The 13,225-nt window shown below is 33.6% G+C and overlaps 2 protein-coding genes across 5 annotated transcripts in view; both read right to left on the bottom strand.

Annotated features, from left to right (window-relative positions):
- The window catches only part of LOC106665022 (calsyntenin-1), a 116,331-nt gene extending 115,672 nt beyond the window's left edge, over positions 1-659 (bottom strand). The window contains exon 1 of one of the 2 annotated variants that reach the window (XM_014391151.2): positions 309-659. In XM_014391151.2, the coding sequence (XP_014246637.1) occupies positions 309-396 (88 nt within the window). In that variant the 5' untranslated portion in view covers positions 397-659. The remainder of the gene's footprint in view (positions 1-308) is intronic. The other variant, XM_014391150.2, reaches the window with a different exon arrangement.
- A 4,682-nt stretch (positions 660-5,341) lies between these two features.
- The window catches only part of LOC106665023 (sialin), a 56,224-nt gene continuing 48,340 nt past the window's right edge, over positions 5,342-13,225 (bottom strand). For all 3 annotated transcript variants that reach the window (XM_014391152.2, XM_014391155.2, XM_014391154.2), the window contains exons 2-11: positions 12,611-12,714; positions 7,495-7,697; positions 7,188-7,424; positions 7,033-7,117; positions 6,758-6,978; positions 6,464-6,613; positions 6,263-6,395; positions 6,040-6,195; positions 5,890-5,975; positions 5,342-5,724 (exon numbers count right to left, since the gene is read on the bottom strand). In XM_014391152.2, the coding sequence (XP_014246638.1) occupies positions 5,509-5,724; positions 5,890-5,975; positions 6,040-6,195; positions 6,263-6,395; positions 6,464-6,613; positions 6,758-6,978; positions 7,033-7,117; positions 7,188-7,424; positions 7,495-7,697; positions 12,611-12,680 (1,557 nt within the window). In that variant the 5' untranslated portion in view covers positions 12,681-12,714 and the 3' untranslated portion in view covers positions 5,342-5,508. The remainder of the gene's footprint in view (positions 5,725-5,889; positions 5,976-6,039; positions 6,196-6,262; positions 6,396-6,463; positions 6,614-6,757; positions 6,979-7,032; positions 7,118-7,187; positions 7,425-7,494; positions 7,698-12,610; positions 12,715-13,225) is intronic.

Genomic DNA, 13,225 nt, shown 5'->3' with positions numbered 1-13,225 from the left:
GACTTATCGATAGAAATTGTAAAATTTGTAAACACACAAAAAATTGAGTTATCAGCGAATTAGAGAGTTGGGTTTGTTTTGACAAATTGATTTTTTTTCTCCGTCTGGCCCGGCGGGAAGCGCGTCGCCGCGGATCGCACCGTGAGCCGGTGGCGTTTCCTTTACCTTCACTACCCGAGCCGGTCCGACAATGGAATCTGTGTCAAAAAGTATCCCGAGTTTCGACCCGAGTGGCATCGTCCCGGCGGGTGGCCCGGTTTACACTCGGAACTGAACGAAAATTGTAATAATTAAGCATTCCTGTTTACCTTCTGTGGGCGGTTCGACTGTCGCCAAGACTTTACCGCAGAGCAGGCAAGCAGCGAGGGCAAGCAGGGTCTCGGATCGGCCTATCATTGCTGCTCCTTCTTCATCAAAGTCCTCACTGTCACTGCTTTAACTTCACAACTCGTCCCCACGCGGATTTGATCCTATTCTCCTCCCTCTTTCAAAACTTTTTGCACATAATCGGAACGACGGCCGGTTCTTAAGGAGAATTCCACTTTTCTTTTTGCTCTCCGACAAAACAGAATCTACAAAGCTTCTCTACTTGTATGAGGAACAACTCCGTCTCCCTGAGCAGCACTGCGTCTATCGATTAGCCGAGGCCGACTAGAGTGCGCCGTCATACACTAAATAGCCCCAGCCTGACAAATAGTTAACACGACTTTTTATTCAACATATTTTCAAAATTATTACTATTACAAAAGTCTATGTTTTAAATTAATTTTTTAGAATAACACAACAAAATTGGAAAAAATGTATTAATGTATTAACACTTTTCAATATATTATTACATATTAGCCAATCCATCATAAAATCAATTAAAATATACATTAAAAGAAATATAACGATTAATTGTTTACATAATTATTGATAAGCGTATGAATTATATAGTTTGTTTGGTAGTAATTTGTTCATACAACGTCACTTCCGTAAGGCGGTTAAAAACCCTCTTTTCTTTATAAACTTCCTGAAAAAGACAGATTTTTCATGTTTTAAACGATTCTTTTTTTTAAATTTATTTACATCGTATTACAACTACCCTCATTTGGGTACCAAGTAACAATGAGTGTGTAAAACAATTAAATAAAGAAGAGTGGAGAAACTGCCCACTGGCAGAACTCTGTGTTCTCTATTTAATTGAGATTAGTATCACTAAACTACTCATTTGGCCATCGTCTTTTTAATTGGAGGGTTTAGAGGAAATTAGCCGGGATGAGAGTTTTGGCAATAACAGGGTGGATTACATCTTGGATAAAAGGAATATTTATGTCTGTATGGGTTGGACACCTAAAAGGGAGCATCAAGGATTTTTCTGAGGATTATGGATCTAGGATATTGGAATGTTTGGCTGAACCCCCACAGTTCCAGCCCATAATCCATATCAGCTTCACAATAGTTTTATAAAGCAGTCTTGTTCAATGGAGGTAAATTAGACCATTTATCAAGAGTCATGAGAGTGCTTTGTAGTATTTCATAACTTTGTTTCACTTGGGTGTGAAGAGTCCATGTTTGTTTTAAGCAACATTTTTTTTATGTCATTCACTTTATGAATTTATTTTAATATACAATTTGACTAAACAGAACTAGCATTCATCTAAAAATTTCTACTCAAAATTTAATAATGTATTAATGAACTTCCCGGTTCAATTCTAGGGACTCACTATATAGAAAGGCATAGGGTTATTTGTTTTGTGCAGTTTGATTAATTCCAGTCTATTTGATTATATCTAAGGTCTTGAGACCGAAAAGCAAGTGTCATGAGCTGAATTTGAACCTATGACCTTTGGCTCAATACCCCCCTGGCCTAACCACTTTAGCTATTGTGACTTCGATCCAGTTGGACACCAACTCATCTTCTCAGCCAACAACCTTTCGAATTTTACCTCTTTTTGCCATATTTTTTGTCTCAACCAAGACCTTAGATTATAAGTGTAATTTGATTTAAATAATCAATACGATCAATTATGATTACCAGATGCATATATGGATTTTTACCACTGTTGTTCTGTCCACTATGGTGTCTAACATTTCTAGTTGATTAACAATCAACAACTATATTATATTATCTTGATAGAAGACTTCTTACTCTATTCTATAGACTGTTATTATTTATCTTTCTCACTCTGTTCCCCAAATGGAAACATCCAAAATAAACAAGTATCGATTATTGGGTGCTAACCACTACTCCTCTTCAGCTGTTATGTCTTAAACTACAAAAACCATATGCACAGATTCATGGAACACTCCAGGTTGTGTTCCATGAAAGTGGACATATGATTTTGGTAATTTTAAGTCATAACAGCTAAAGAGGAGGAGATAAGATTGTTAAGAAGAAAAAATATTACTTTTTATGAAAGTTATTTTGGCTATCCCTGTATGATTTTAGCTACAAATAGAATGGGAATACTTAAATTGCCTAATAGCCCTGGTCTTGAGGTATGTTCCAGGCCAACTAGCCAAACAAGGGGCAGCCCTCTCACCCATGGAACTGGAACCTCAACTAGGCACACCAGACAGTTGTGCTAAAGTTGGGGCTGGAAAAATGGCTTGAGAAAGAAAAGCGCAAACAACGAACCAAAAATACAATGTATGAGGCAAGCTAAGAGATTATAAGTCTCTTAAAACAGAAGGCAAAGGTATTGCTGTCTCTCAGTAGGAAAGATTTAAGGAAAATTATACAGCACTACTATCTTAACTAGCACCTAAAGAAAATAGGCAAAGTAGAGATAGATACTTGCCAACCCTATCAAAACTGATAAGAAATTATTGGTATATATATCCTTTATAAATTCACTAGGCTGGAATCATATGCACAGATATCCAGCCGCTGAATATGGTATAGCAATTTTTGTAATTTCTACAGATTCTAGCACCAAGAGAGGCGCACTAAGTGGTACAAGTAAAGTGCTTAGTTTTATAAGAAGAGATATACTTTTCTCTGTATCATCTTCATCATAGGGGTTCTTCGATAGGCCTATACAGGCCACAGTGGAGAAAACATTATGCTTTTTCCATAATAATCTATTATCAATGTGGTTTTCACAGGGTTTTAATTATTGTTTCTCCTTTTAAAGACAGTGTACAATATTGAAAAAAAGTGGCAATATTTTTTTTTTTTTTTTTTTTTTTTTTTTTTTTTTTTTTTTTTTNGGGTTATCGGGAAAAAATGGCCAGAGGCGACGGTGGGAATCGAACCCACGACCGCGGCGTGAGAGTCTCTCATGCTAACCACTCGGCTACCGCGGTCCCCAATAATTAGAAAGATAAAAAAGTTGAAAAAGGTTTAGATAAAATAGAAACATTTTATTAGACATAATCACTGGACATAAATCAACATTTATATACATATAAAGATAGATCAGTGGATGGTAACTGAGATATTACCAATTTCTCTGAAGGATGTTATATCAGTCTCATACTGAAAGGACATTATTATATTAGAAAGGTAAAATAATGCAACTATTACTGAACATATTCAATTTTTTTATTTCACTATACATCATTCAATCATTCAACATACTTGCTACCTACAAGTCTTTTTCAAGAAAATTTTGTGTCATGGTTCGTAATGTTTACTCCTAACTAATTTTTAAATATTTCTTAAATACAATACATTCACTGAGATTTTTATTAGGCAATTTGCTTAAACCTTAAACTATGTTTACAGAAAAATCACATAACAAACGTGGGCTTTTGAGCACCTATGGACCATTAAAAGCTAGTATATTGTAATTATATATAAACTTGCCTGAAAATAAATTTAGAGCAACACATTTAAAAAATTAAAAATTAAACAGCAATGGATCCTTGCCTAATTGGAAACTTACAAGGCACTAGTGGTTATCAACTATGAAAATATGTAAAAATTAAATTTAAATAATAGAATTGGTCATTTTTTGAAAATAGTAGTAAAAACATTTATCATGTCACATAGTTAATTGATGTTTAATTAAAGGTTTTAGCTTCAATTAACAGAGTATATTTTTATGAATAGACAAATTTCGGAAGACAAATAAATGTTACTCTAAATAAATGTTACAATGAAAATTACAAAAACAATTTTTTATGGGAACAATTTTTTTTTATTTTACAAATTTTGTAACGTAAAATTAAATTAATTAAGGTTTTTAGTTGAGATAAAATTGTAATATATTAATTGGTCAAGCGGACCACAAAATTAGTGAATTTATTGAGAGTAAAATTTAATCAATAGTTTTATCACATATTCACATTTTAAAATTGAATTACAAATTAGTTAATTTTTAAAATGTATTAATATTACTTATGACAGAATGCAACAAATAGTATTGTCATCTGTTGAACTGTTGAACTAGTACATACACAATTGATCTGATCCATTCACTAATAACGAAAACTAATAAACGAATAGTATGTTATATAATTATATAAACCATCATGTCTTTTCTTTAATTTGTAACTGATAAACAAAACATATAAATAATACACAAAAATTCCAACTAGAAAAATAATACATTTTAAATTATGGTTTTCCTCTATCACAATTGTTCCAAAATATCATTTCACTAAGGAAACTTTAAGTACATCGGAATGTAAATGATTCAAAGTAAAAAGAAATGTCATGTCTGTATGTGCTAAAATATCTATGTTATAAAAACCTTCATAACACACAGTTCCTTTTAATACAACATTACATTTAAAAAATCAATACAAAAATAAACATGTCACGTACAACAATGCTGATATTTATAGTGCCACAACTTTCTTTTAACATACGACTTCCATCAGATTTTGTCAGCTTTAGTTATGAATAATTTAAATATAAGATTTTAAAGGCCGTTACATCCTGGTGATTTTTAAAATTACATTCACTGACAAAAAACTTTTTTTAAATATACATTTGGTAAAAATTATATATCACAGTGTAATTACTTTGGCTAAAGTACTATTTTTATCCATGCTAAACTAAATTAATAATTTATTATAGTAAAACTTTAAAATGTTGTTTTGTTACTAATCTGTAAAAAGTACTTGTACTTCCTAAGCTTAATTTCAAATCGTTGAGTCAAAATATTATTTATAACCAAAGAATAACATTTCAATCACTTTTTTTTTTTAAATCCATTCTTTTCTTTTTAAAAATTAACTTCCAAATAAGAAACTATTTTTAGTTTGATGATATAAATAAAAACATGATATGTAATATATCAAATTTAGAACAAAGAAGTTTGAGTTTTATCTTTTTGTTAACAAGACAAAACAAAATGTGTAAGAATAATAATAACATGAATTGATTTCCCGTTAAGTGTTAATGAAAATAAATATGTAAACAAAACATCAAAGTGGAAGGAAATTAATTAATCATTTGTAATGTTGAAATTTTCAGTATAAATCTGCAGAATTTTCAGTCTAGGCCTTTATTTATATATATTTAATTAATTGTTACCTTCCAGTTTCATTTCTGACCGCCAATAAAAATATTTCTTACGGGTTTTCTTCCTCATCGAATGAATTTTTTCCAGTTGTGCCATTAGGTGATTTTAGAGGTTCCTTTTGTTCAATTTGAGGCAATTGTTTTGTCTCCTTAGGGTAATTCCATGACTGAACCTCAGATGTGCCAAATGCTTGATAAACGAAATATGTGCCAACAGCAACTATAGAAGTAATGCCAAACACTTTTCTCCATTGTCCCAATGTTGTCTAGAAAAATCAATGTTGTTAGTATCGGCCTTCAATGTTGAATACATACAGTTGGTTTAAGAGGATTGTGGTGTGAGAACTCACACTTGATTCTATCAATCCAATTTAAAAAATCTGATAAAATATTATCATAAGTTATTGTATTTATTTTATTTTTTAACTCACGTCATTTTTCAGGATATATCCAGCTACAAGAGGTGATATGAAACTTGCACTCATATGAATGGTTTGTGCAAAAGCCAAAACTGGTCCTGAAAAAATAAATCAATAAATAAACATTAAAAAGAAAACATCCCATCTACAATCAAATCTCACCAGCAAAATTAGGGCCAATATCGACAATGTTAGCCATTGCTCCAGCATATGATGCTGTTATAAGTGTAACAGCAACAAACCACAAGCTGAGGACAAGTGTTAAATTGCACCCCACAAATCCTATTAAAAGAACTAATATGCCTGGGACTACTTGAGCTGGAATAAAATAATAAATCATTAAATTTCCTCAACTCTTTCCGCTAAAAGTATTTCATATACTTACATAAAGCAGTAAATATTTTTCTAACTGCAGTGAGAGGAATAATTCGTTTAGTTACAAGAATATCTGCTACATAACAGAAAACAACAGAGGAGAGATAGCTCAAAAGAAATGGAGCACCATTAAGAATTCCATTCTGTAAATGTGTGAAACATTAATGTAATAGGAAAACATATATAAGACACACTATAAGAAGTGTTCAACCTTTTGTATGCTAAAACCTAAAATCGTTTTCATGTAAAGAGGTCCAGGAATGATGAATGTATAGTGAACCCAAATCCTGCCAAACGTTGTAATACCTATTGCCCAAGCAGGCAACGATGTCAAGATGGAAATCCAAGGAACTTTTGTAATCTAAAAAATTTGATTATTTCACCATAATAATTTTATTTTAAAATTAAATTAAAATCCATTAGATTTCATAGTCCAATTGACCAAATAACCTCTTTGAATTAATTAACCTTTATGTAAATTAAAATCTTCATTTAAAAAGCACACCTTATTTTCTGCAATTGTTGTAGCAGTGCACTTCTGAATATAAGCCAATTCTTGTTTTGAGATGCGAGGATGTTCCTGAGGAGTATCAAATGCAAGAAACCACCAAAATACACACCACAATAGACCCAGAGAGCCTGTTGTATAAAACACAGGCCTCCAACCATAATGGGCAATTATAAAGCCACAAATTGGATAAGTCAAACCAATACCAATTGTAAAACCTATAAAATTTAACTCTTATTAAAACAAAAAAATTAACATTGTAAATGATTTACCCTGAAATGATGACATAAATCTACTCCTTTCTGTAGGTGGAATCCAATGTGCAATCATTGAGTACATAGCCGGCCAAGTAAATCCCTAAAAGTAATAAATAAATTGACATTTACTAGGAAAGAAATATTGCAAGAACATTAACAGGAAAACTTACAGAAGCCACTCCTTGTATAGATCTTAGAATAATAAGAATTACATAGTGAATTTCTGCACCTTTTGGTATAAGCATAGATGACATTGCCGTTGCAAGTTGGGAATAACCAAATACAGACTTTGTGCCAAATTTCTGCACCAGGAAACCGCCCACTACTTGGGACAGGACATAGCACCAATAAAAGGAACTTATAATTGTGGTTTGAATTGAAGGATCCCAATCAAATTCTCCCTCTTCCTGAAACAAACAGGCTTATATCAACATGGAAATTTAATTGTTTTAATTAATATTTATTTTAAATTATTACCTGACTAACATCAACTTCTTCACTGCTATTAACGCTTGTATCATAACAGTACATCGGCTCAGACCCTGTCTTATTATACACACTGGGAGTTTTTATTTTCGCCATTACAACCATAGCAAGATTAATATCCGTCCTCATCATAAAACTGACCAAGAATCCAGTAAAAGAAAGTAAATACAACACAAATCGAGCTGGAATGGCACCTTAAAAATAAATAGATAAAACAATGATAGTCTTAATCTGATTATTCATACAACTGTTTGTTATATCATGCTCACAATCTCAATTGTGTTCAAAAGATATATGAGAAAGGAAATTGTTTCTATGAGCTTGGAAAAAAAATTTGAAATTAATTTTTGCCCCGTCTAAAATGATTGAGAATAATTTTTCAACTATTTATTAATCTATATATTTTAGCAGTCTTAATTGACAGTATTTTTATATCTGGTCACGTTTATCCTTGGAAGAAACGGCATGTTTAGGTTGTAATTCTGCATAAAATAAGCCAGAGAATAATGGATCATGGTTGATTGGTAATGATTAATGATTAGGGGCGTCAGTGGCCGTGACAATTTAGGCCTGACACAGTCCTCATCACTGTATGGCAAAGATCCCGGGTTCGAATCCAGCGGCCCTGCATTCGAACCCGACATACTTACAAGTGGAATTTGGAAGGGGGAAAAAATCAAACCACTAAGGAAGCACCGAGTGGTGAATATACAGTCTCGTAATACCTGAAGGACACGTTGGTTTAGCATAATTGAAACGCCTGACCAGGCTTACCTCCCTTATCGAATAGAGATGTGGGAATACTTATTTCCAAAAGTTCTTCACAACTTATAACAATTTATATTTTGATTTAAAAAAAAGGTTTTAGAAAAACGCAAGAAAATGTCTAAATAAATCCGATATAGCGGTGAGATGTTGTAGGTCTCAGCTTTAACACTCTGCTTAGGAGGTTGATTTTTATTTTTTATTTTTTTTTTAATTTTTTTACGAGGGTTCGCAACAGCAGAGATCATATAAACCCTCAGGGTGCCGGTGTTATTGAAAAAAAGCCCATTTGTAAGTATGTCGGGTTCGAATGCGGGGCCGATGGATTCGAACCCGGGACCTTTACTTTACAGTGATGAGCGCCGTGTCAACACCTAAACCGTTGCGGCCACCGACGCCCCCTAGGAGGTTGATATCAGGCCATTTCATTTAATTAAATAATTAGAACATTTAGAGATAAGACAAGAAATTTCAAGTGATATACACTCTCTCAATAATTATTTCATACCTCTAGGAATAGGGAAAGAAAACGATAAACTTAAGCCAACAAAAAGACTCCAAGGGGTGATAATTAAGAGCTCTCATTTATAACTCAGAAGGCTGAATATCCATGAGGCTAATACTGTGAAATATGTATGAGAAAGGAGTCGAATTGATGGAACATTTGTAACATAGTCGTTTGTTTGCTTCAAAGCCGCCACTCCGATCGTATAACTGAGTCTGTTCTTGTGTAAATATTTTCTATAACTGTGCTTGCATGTGCTGAACGGACAGAAAGCCTCTGACCCATTTAGGAAGAAACTTAATTATATGAGCTATCCCCAGTTACTTCCTCAATGATTTAATTAACTAAATATTGTTGAAATAGAAGGCCTACAGTTCTTAAAGAAAAACCCTGCATACATGTAATCCAACCAGTAAAATAAAAAGCAACGAGATATTAAATATTAAAATACTAAAAATGCATTTCTGGTTCGTATGTTTGATATTTAAGTGAATAACGAGTTAGAAAGTTAAAAACCACAAGATAAAAGAAATTAAGGCAGAATATTAAGTTTAACGAGTATAATGAACATAGTTAAACATGGTAGTTTCATATAACCTCATAGTTTCGTAGTTGAAATACCCTCGTTTAAAAAAAAGATAAACTTTTTTCAAAAACACGGGCACCCGAGGGTTGATATAACCTCTGTTGTTGCGAACCCTCGTTAAAAATAAAAAAATAAATGAAAAAACATCTATTAGGATTTTTTCTTTTTTTTAACGAGGGAACAACGAAACTAAGAGGTTACATGAACCCTCGCATTTTGATGTTTTTGAAAAAGTGTCCATTTGTAAGTATGTCGGGTTCGAATCCAGGTCCACTGGATTCGAACCCGGGACCTTAACCAGCGCATAAACCGTTGCGGCCACCGACGCACACTCAAGATGCTTAATTTTAAAACAATACACCAATTGGTCCCCAATATTAAAAGTTTTGATATGATTAGACATGCCCGTGCAGCAAAGATGTGAACAAAAATTTAAATTTGGTAATAGCGGAGCAATTCAATTATTGGGCAACAGCATAAGAGCTCGAGCAACCTCAATATTTTTGGCAATTTTCCGAATTTAACAGAATCATTAATAACCTTCACCTGTCTTGTTTAAAATGTGGATAAATGTCCTTCAACACTGAGACAGGGCAACGAGGTTTCAGAACTGAACTGATTAAGAGTCATCAAGATCAAATCAATAGGAAAAAATTCAAGAGTTAGTCCACGCATCCACTGGGAGCAGAAAGATGCGAACTACGAATGTTTTCATGTAAGTATTGGGTTGTCCGGAAAATAATGCAGGATTTTAAGTTTTCATTAAAAAAAATCTATATAAAATATTCTGTTTACGTTTACAGGATTACTCATTTGTNTGGGAAATTATTTTGATTAAAGAACATTGCTTTAAAGTAACTAGTTTCTTTTTTTTTGTTTAATACCAAAATCCTGCATTATTTTCCGGACAACCCAATAGAAGTTCATAAGTAGAAAACATTTGGAAACAGTGTTTTCATGCGCGAATGATGCCTGCGTTCCTCGTTTCTTTGCCGCAGTATTCATCCGAATTTTGTACAGGCAATATGAAAGTGGTTATCGCAGATGACTTTCCTCAAATTGAAATTATTGCTAGAATCACCATTGTTGCTTCGTCGTGTACACCAGGCAGATAAGACGGAAAAAAGAAAGCAGTTTCGTGAAGTTGCTCACTTATGGAATGATCTGCAAAATTATAAGGGCTACCATTTTCAGCATTTCCGATTGAACTGGAACACATGTAGTCATATTTTTAAAAAAATCACTTTTACGTCGGAAAAAACAGCAATTTCCGAGAGACAATTATACCTCAAGAACGGCCGTCTGATACAATACGACAAGTTAATAACAAAATTGCTCAATTTGCATTTTTCTTTTATCCGTAAAGTGTTGTATTCATGTTAAAAAAAATTTAAAATGTTTTTCAGTTCATGCATAAATGGGTAAAATAAAATTTAAAGACAAATTAATAGTAACAAAAAAGTGTTATACATTTTCTATCATTTACTGTTACACCATATATGTGTAAAGAGGGGAATAGCAAGTAAATTGAAGAGGATGTATTTAAGAATGAACGTTCCCATTATGAATGAAACCAAAACGAATAGGTTTGGAACTGCATGTGTAGCTGCTGACAGCATCCCTACGGAGTCCAACCCCGGCGGTCAGATAAGATCGAGGTCTGCTCCCGGACTGCCAACACCGAGGATGGTTGATTATTGAAACCTGCGGCAATTTGTTGCAAAACGCAAAGGCTGGGATTGCCGGTGGACTGCGAGAAGCGATAGGTTCAACTATGAAAATGGTTGTGTGCTTGTACGTATGGGAGGATTTGATTCGACAAATCCAAATCTTCTGGACGACAAGTATTTATTTTTCATAGTCCATGGTGGGCTAAAAAAGTCTTTGTTGTTGCGAAATTGTTCACACCAGTTTGCAGGAAAGATACCAACTCATTTGGATCCGTTCACTTCACGCAACTTCAAAATATTTCCGACGAACAAGACGGGCCCAATGGACGAGGGCAGACTCCTGACACTGTTTGGATCGTTCGCCAGTTTTCATGACTATTTGGACGACATCGAATTAGGACCTTTTCGCATGTTTCTGCTCCCAGAGGACGCGAGGCAAAACAAGGTTTTAGCATTGAAAAATATGTAGGCTTAAGGTCATGAATGAAATCAAATGCTAATATGTATTAGTGGGAAACAATTGTAAGACTGTATATTCAAACTTAAGTTGAGAACACAGGATGTGTTGAACGGGGTATTTCCTTCATACTGCAAAGCTCATTTGTTCTAATGAATTACCCAAGGGATTCTAGGTGGAAATCCATTGTGGGATAGGCATTCATTCTGATGGAGCGGTTTACAACAACTGCATTGTACAGACTGCTATGGGTCGCATGAAAATTTATAACCACATCAGCACTCCGATACTTCCAATTTTTCACAACTGTTGCAAGGAAATAACTACCGAAGATATTTAAGTGGAAATTTCGGAACAGGTTTTCGGAATGATGCCAAATTTACAGAGATTCATCACCAGGAAAAGGACCGACAACGAGAATCTTGCGCTAAACCTCATGAATTGCAATGAAAACACCACTGCTGTCACGTTTTACTGGTATAAATTGCCCGAGGGGGGACTTTGTAGCAGCCGACCTCTTGGGGGTGCTTTCCGACGGTTTTCAAGTGTTCCTTTTGACGAGGATTCATTAGAGTCTGTAGCGGTAATTTTTTTCCTCGGAGCTCTTCTTTCTCTGGCCCAGTTTCCTCTCTAGATTCCACTAACATAGGCCTAACATATTTTTATAAAATTGTTTATTTCTTAATCACGCTTTACTACCTTTACACGTTATTTATATTTATTTAACTCAAGCTTTTAACAAATAAGAAATTTATTTAATAGCTGAAATCCCAACACCAGCAGACTATTTTAATTAAAAAAGAAAATTAGTACAACGCTAGGCAATATAATGTAAGATGACTTTCGCATAATGTAAAGTGGTATTCCTTGGCAGGTACAATCTTTCTAGAAATCTGGTTATTCATCTTAATCTAAATACAAAAATTAAATCCATTACTTTTTCCTAATGAAAATTGATTCGAGAGAAGAAAAAACTTTTCAAATTTGATAAAAATCTTATGAACAAAAGTTAACAAATACGATTCCCAAGATTCGTTAATTACTACCTATAGAGGTTCGCTAGTAACACAATTAAAACATCAACTGTATAATAACAAATAAAGACTATACCAATCCCTCCTTACCTAACAGTTTCCAAAACTGCAATCGTCGGAAGATACCGCCACTTCCATTTTCCATCTTTCCTTCTTCCATGCTGATTGTTACTGAAGCCCGACGAAGGAGCTTCCTAGACCGACAAAATATTTCCAATTAAAAACAATATTTTAAACCATTTATGTTTAGTGGCCTAATTGACCGTATTAATTATTTCAATTAATTATTCTTTTTAAGTAAGGTCTTGGTTGAGATGAAACATTAGTGTCACGAACGGGATTCGCAGCCACGAATTAATTGAACTATTTTTACATTTCAAATATAAATTGTAAATAAATTCATTAGCGAAAAATTGTAATATCGAGTTCATGTATAAAAGCATTCCTATCCAGACCTTTAGTACATAATATCAACCTGGATATTGAACCCGAATCTCTCAGGTGATGCTGTCCTTAATGAAGAAAAGTCGTCCCTAGGTCGAAAGGTTCAGAAATGTCTGGGTGTATTAACTATAATGTACAGGTTACCTTTTCGCTGGACATTTCAAACGGGCAAAAAAAAATTCAACAGAAAGAGAAACAAATGTTTTATCAGATCATTATTACTATTATTTCTGTCAAAATAATGACGAATTTCGGCGGAAA

This window comes from Cimex lectularius, unplaced genomic scaffold (assembly GCF_000648675.2).
Source record: "Cimex lectularius strain Harlan isolate CLEC.00 unplaced genomic scaffold, Clec_2.1 scaffold32, whole genome shotgun sequence".
NCBI classification, from domain to species: domain Eukaryota; kingdom Metazoa; phylum Arthropoda; class Insecta; order Hemiptera; family Cimicidae; genus Cimex; species Cimex lectularius.
Note: the sequence above shows the minus strand (reverse complement) of the source record. Positions and strands in the feature narration are given on the sequence as shown.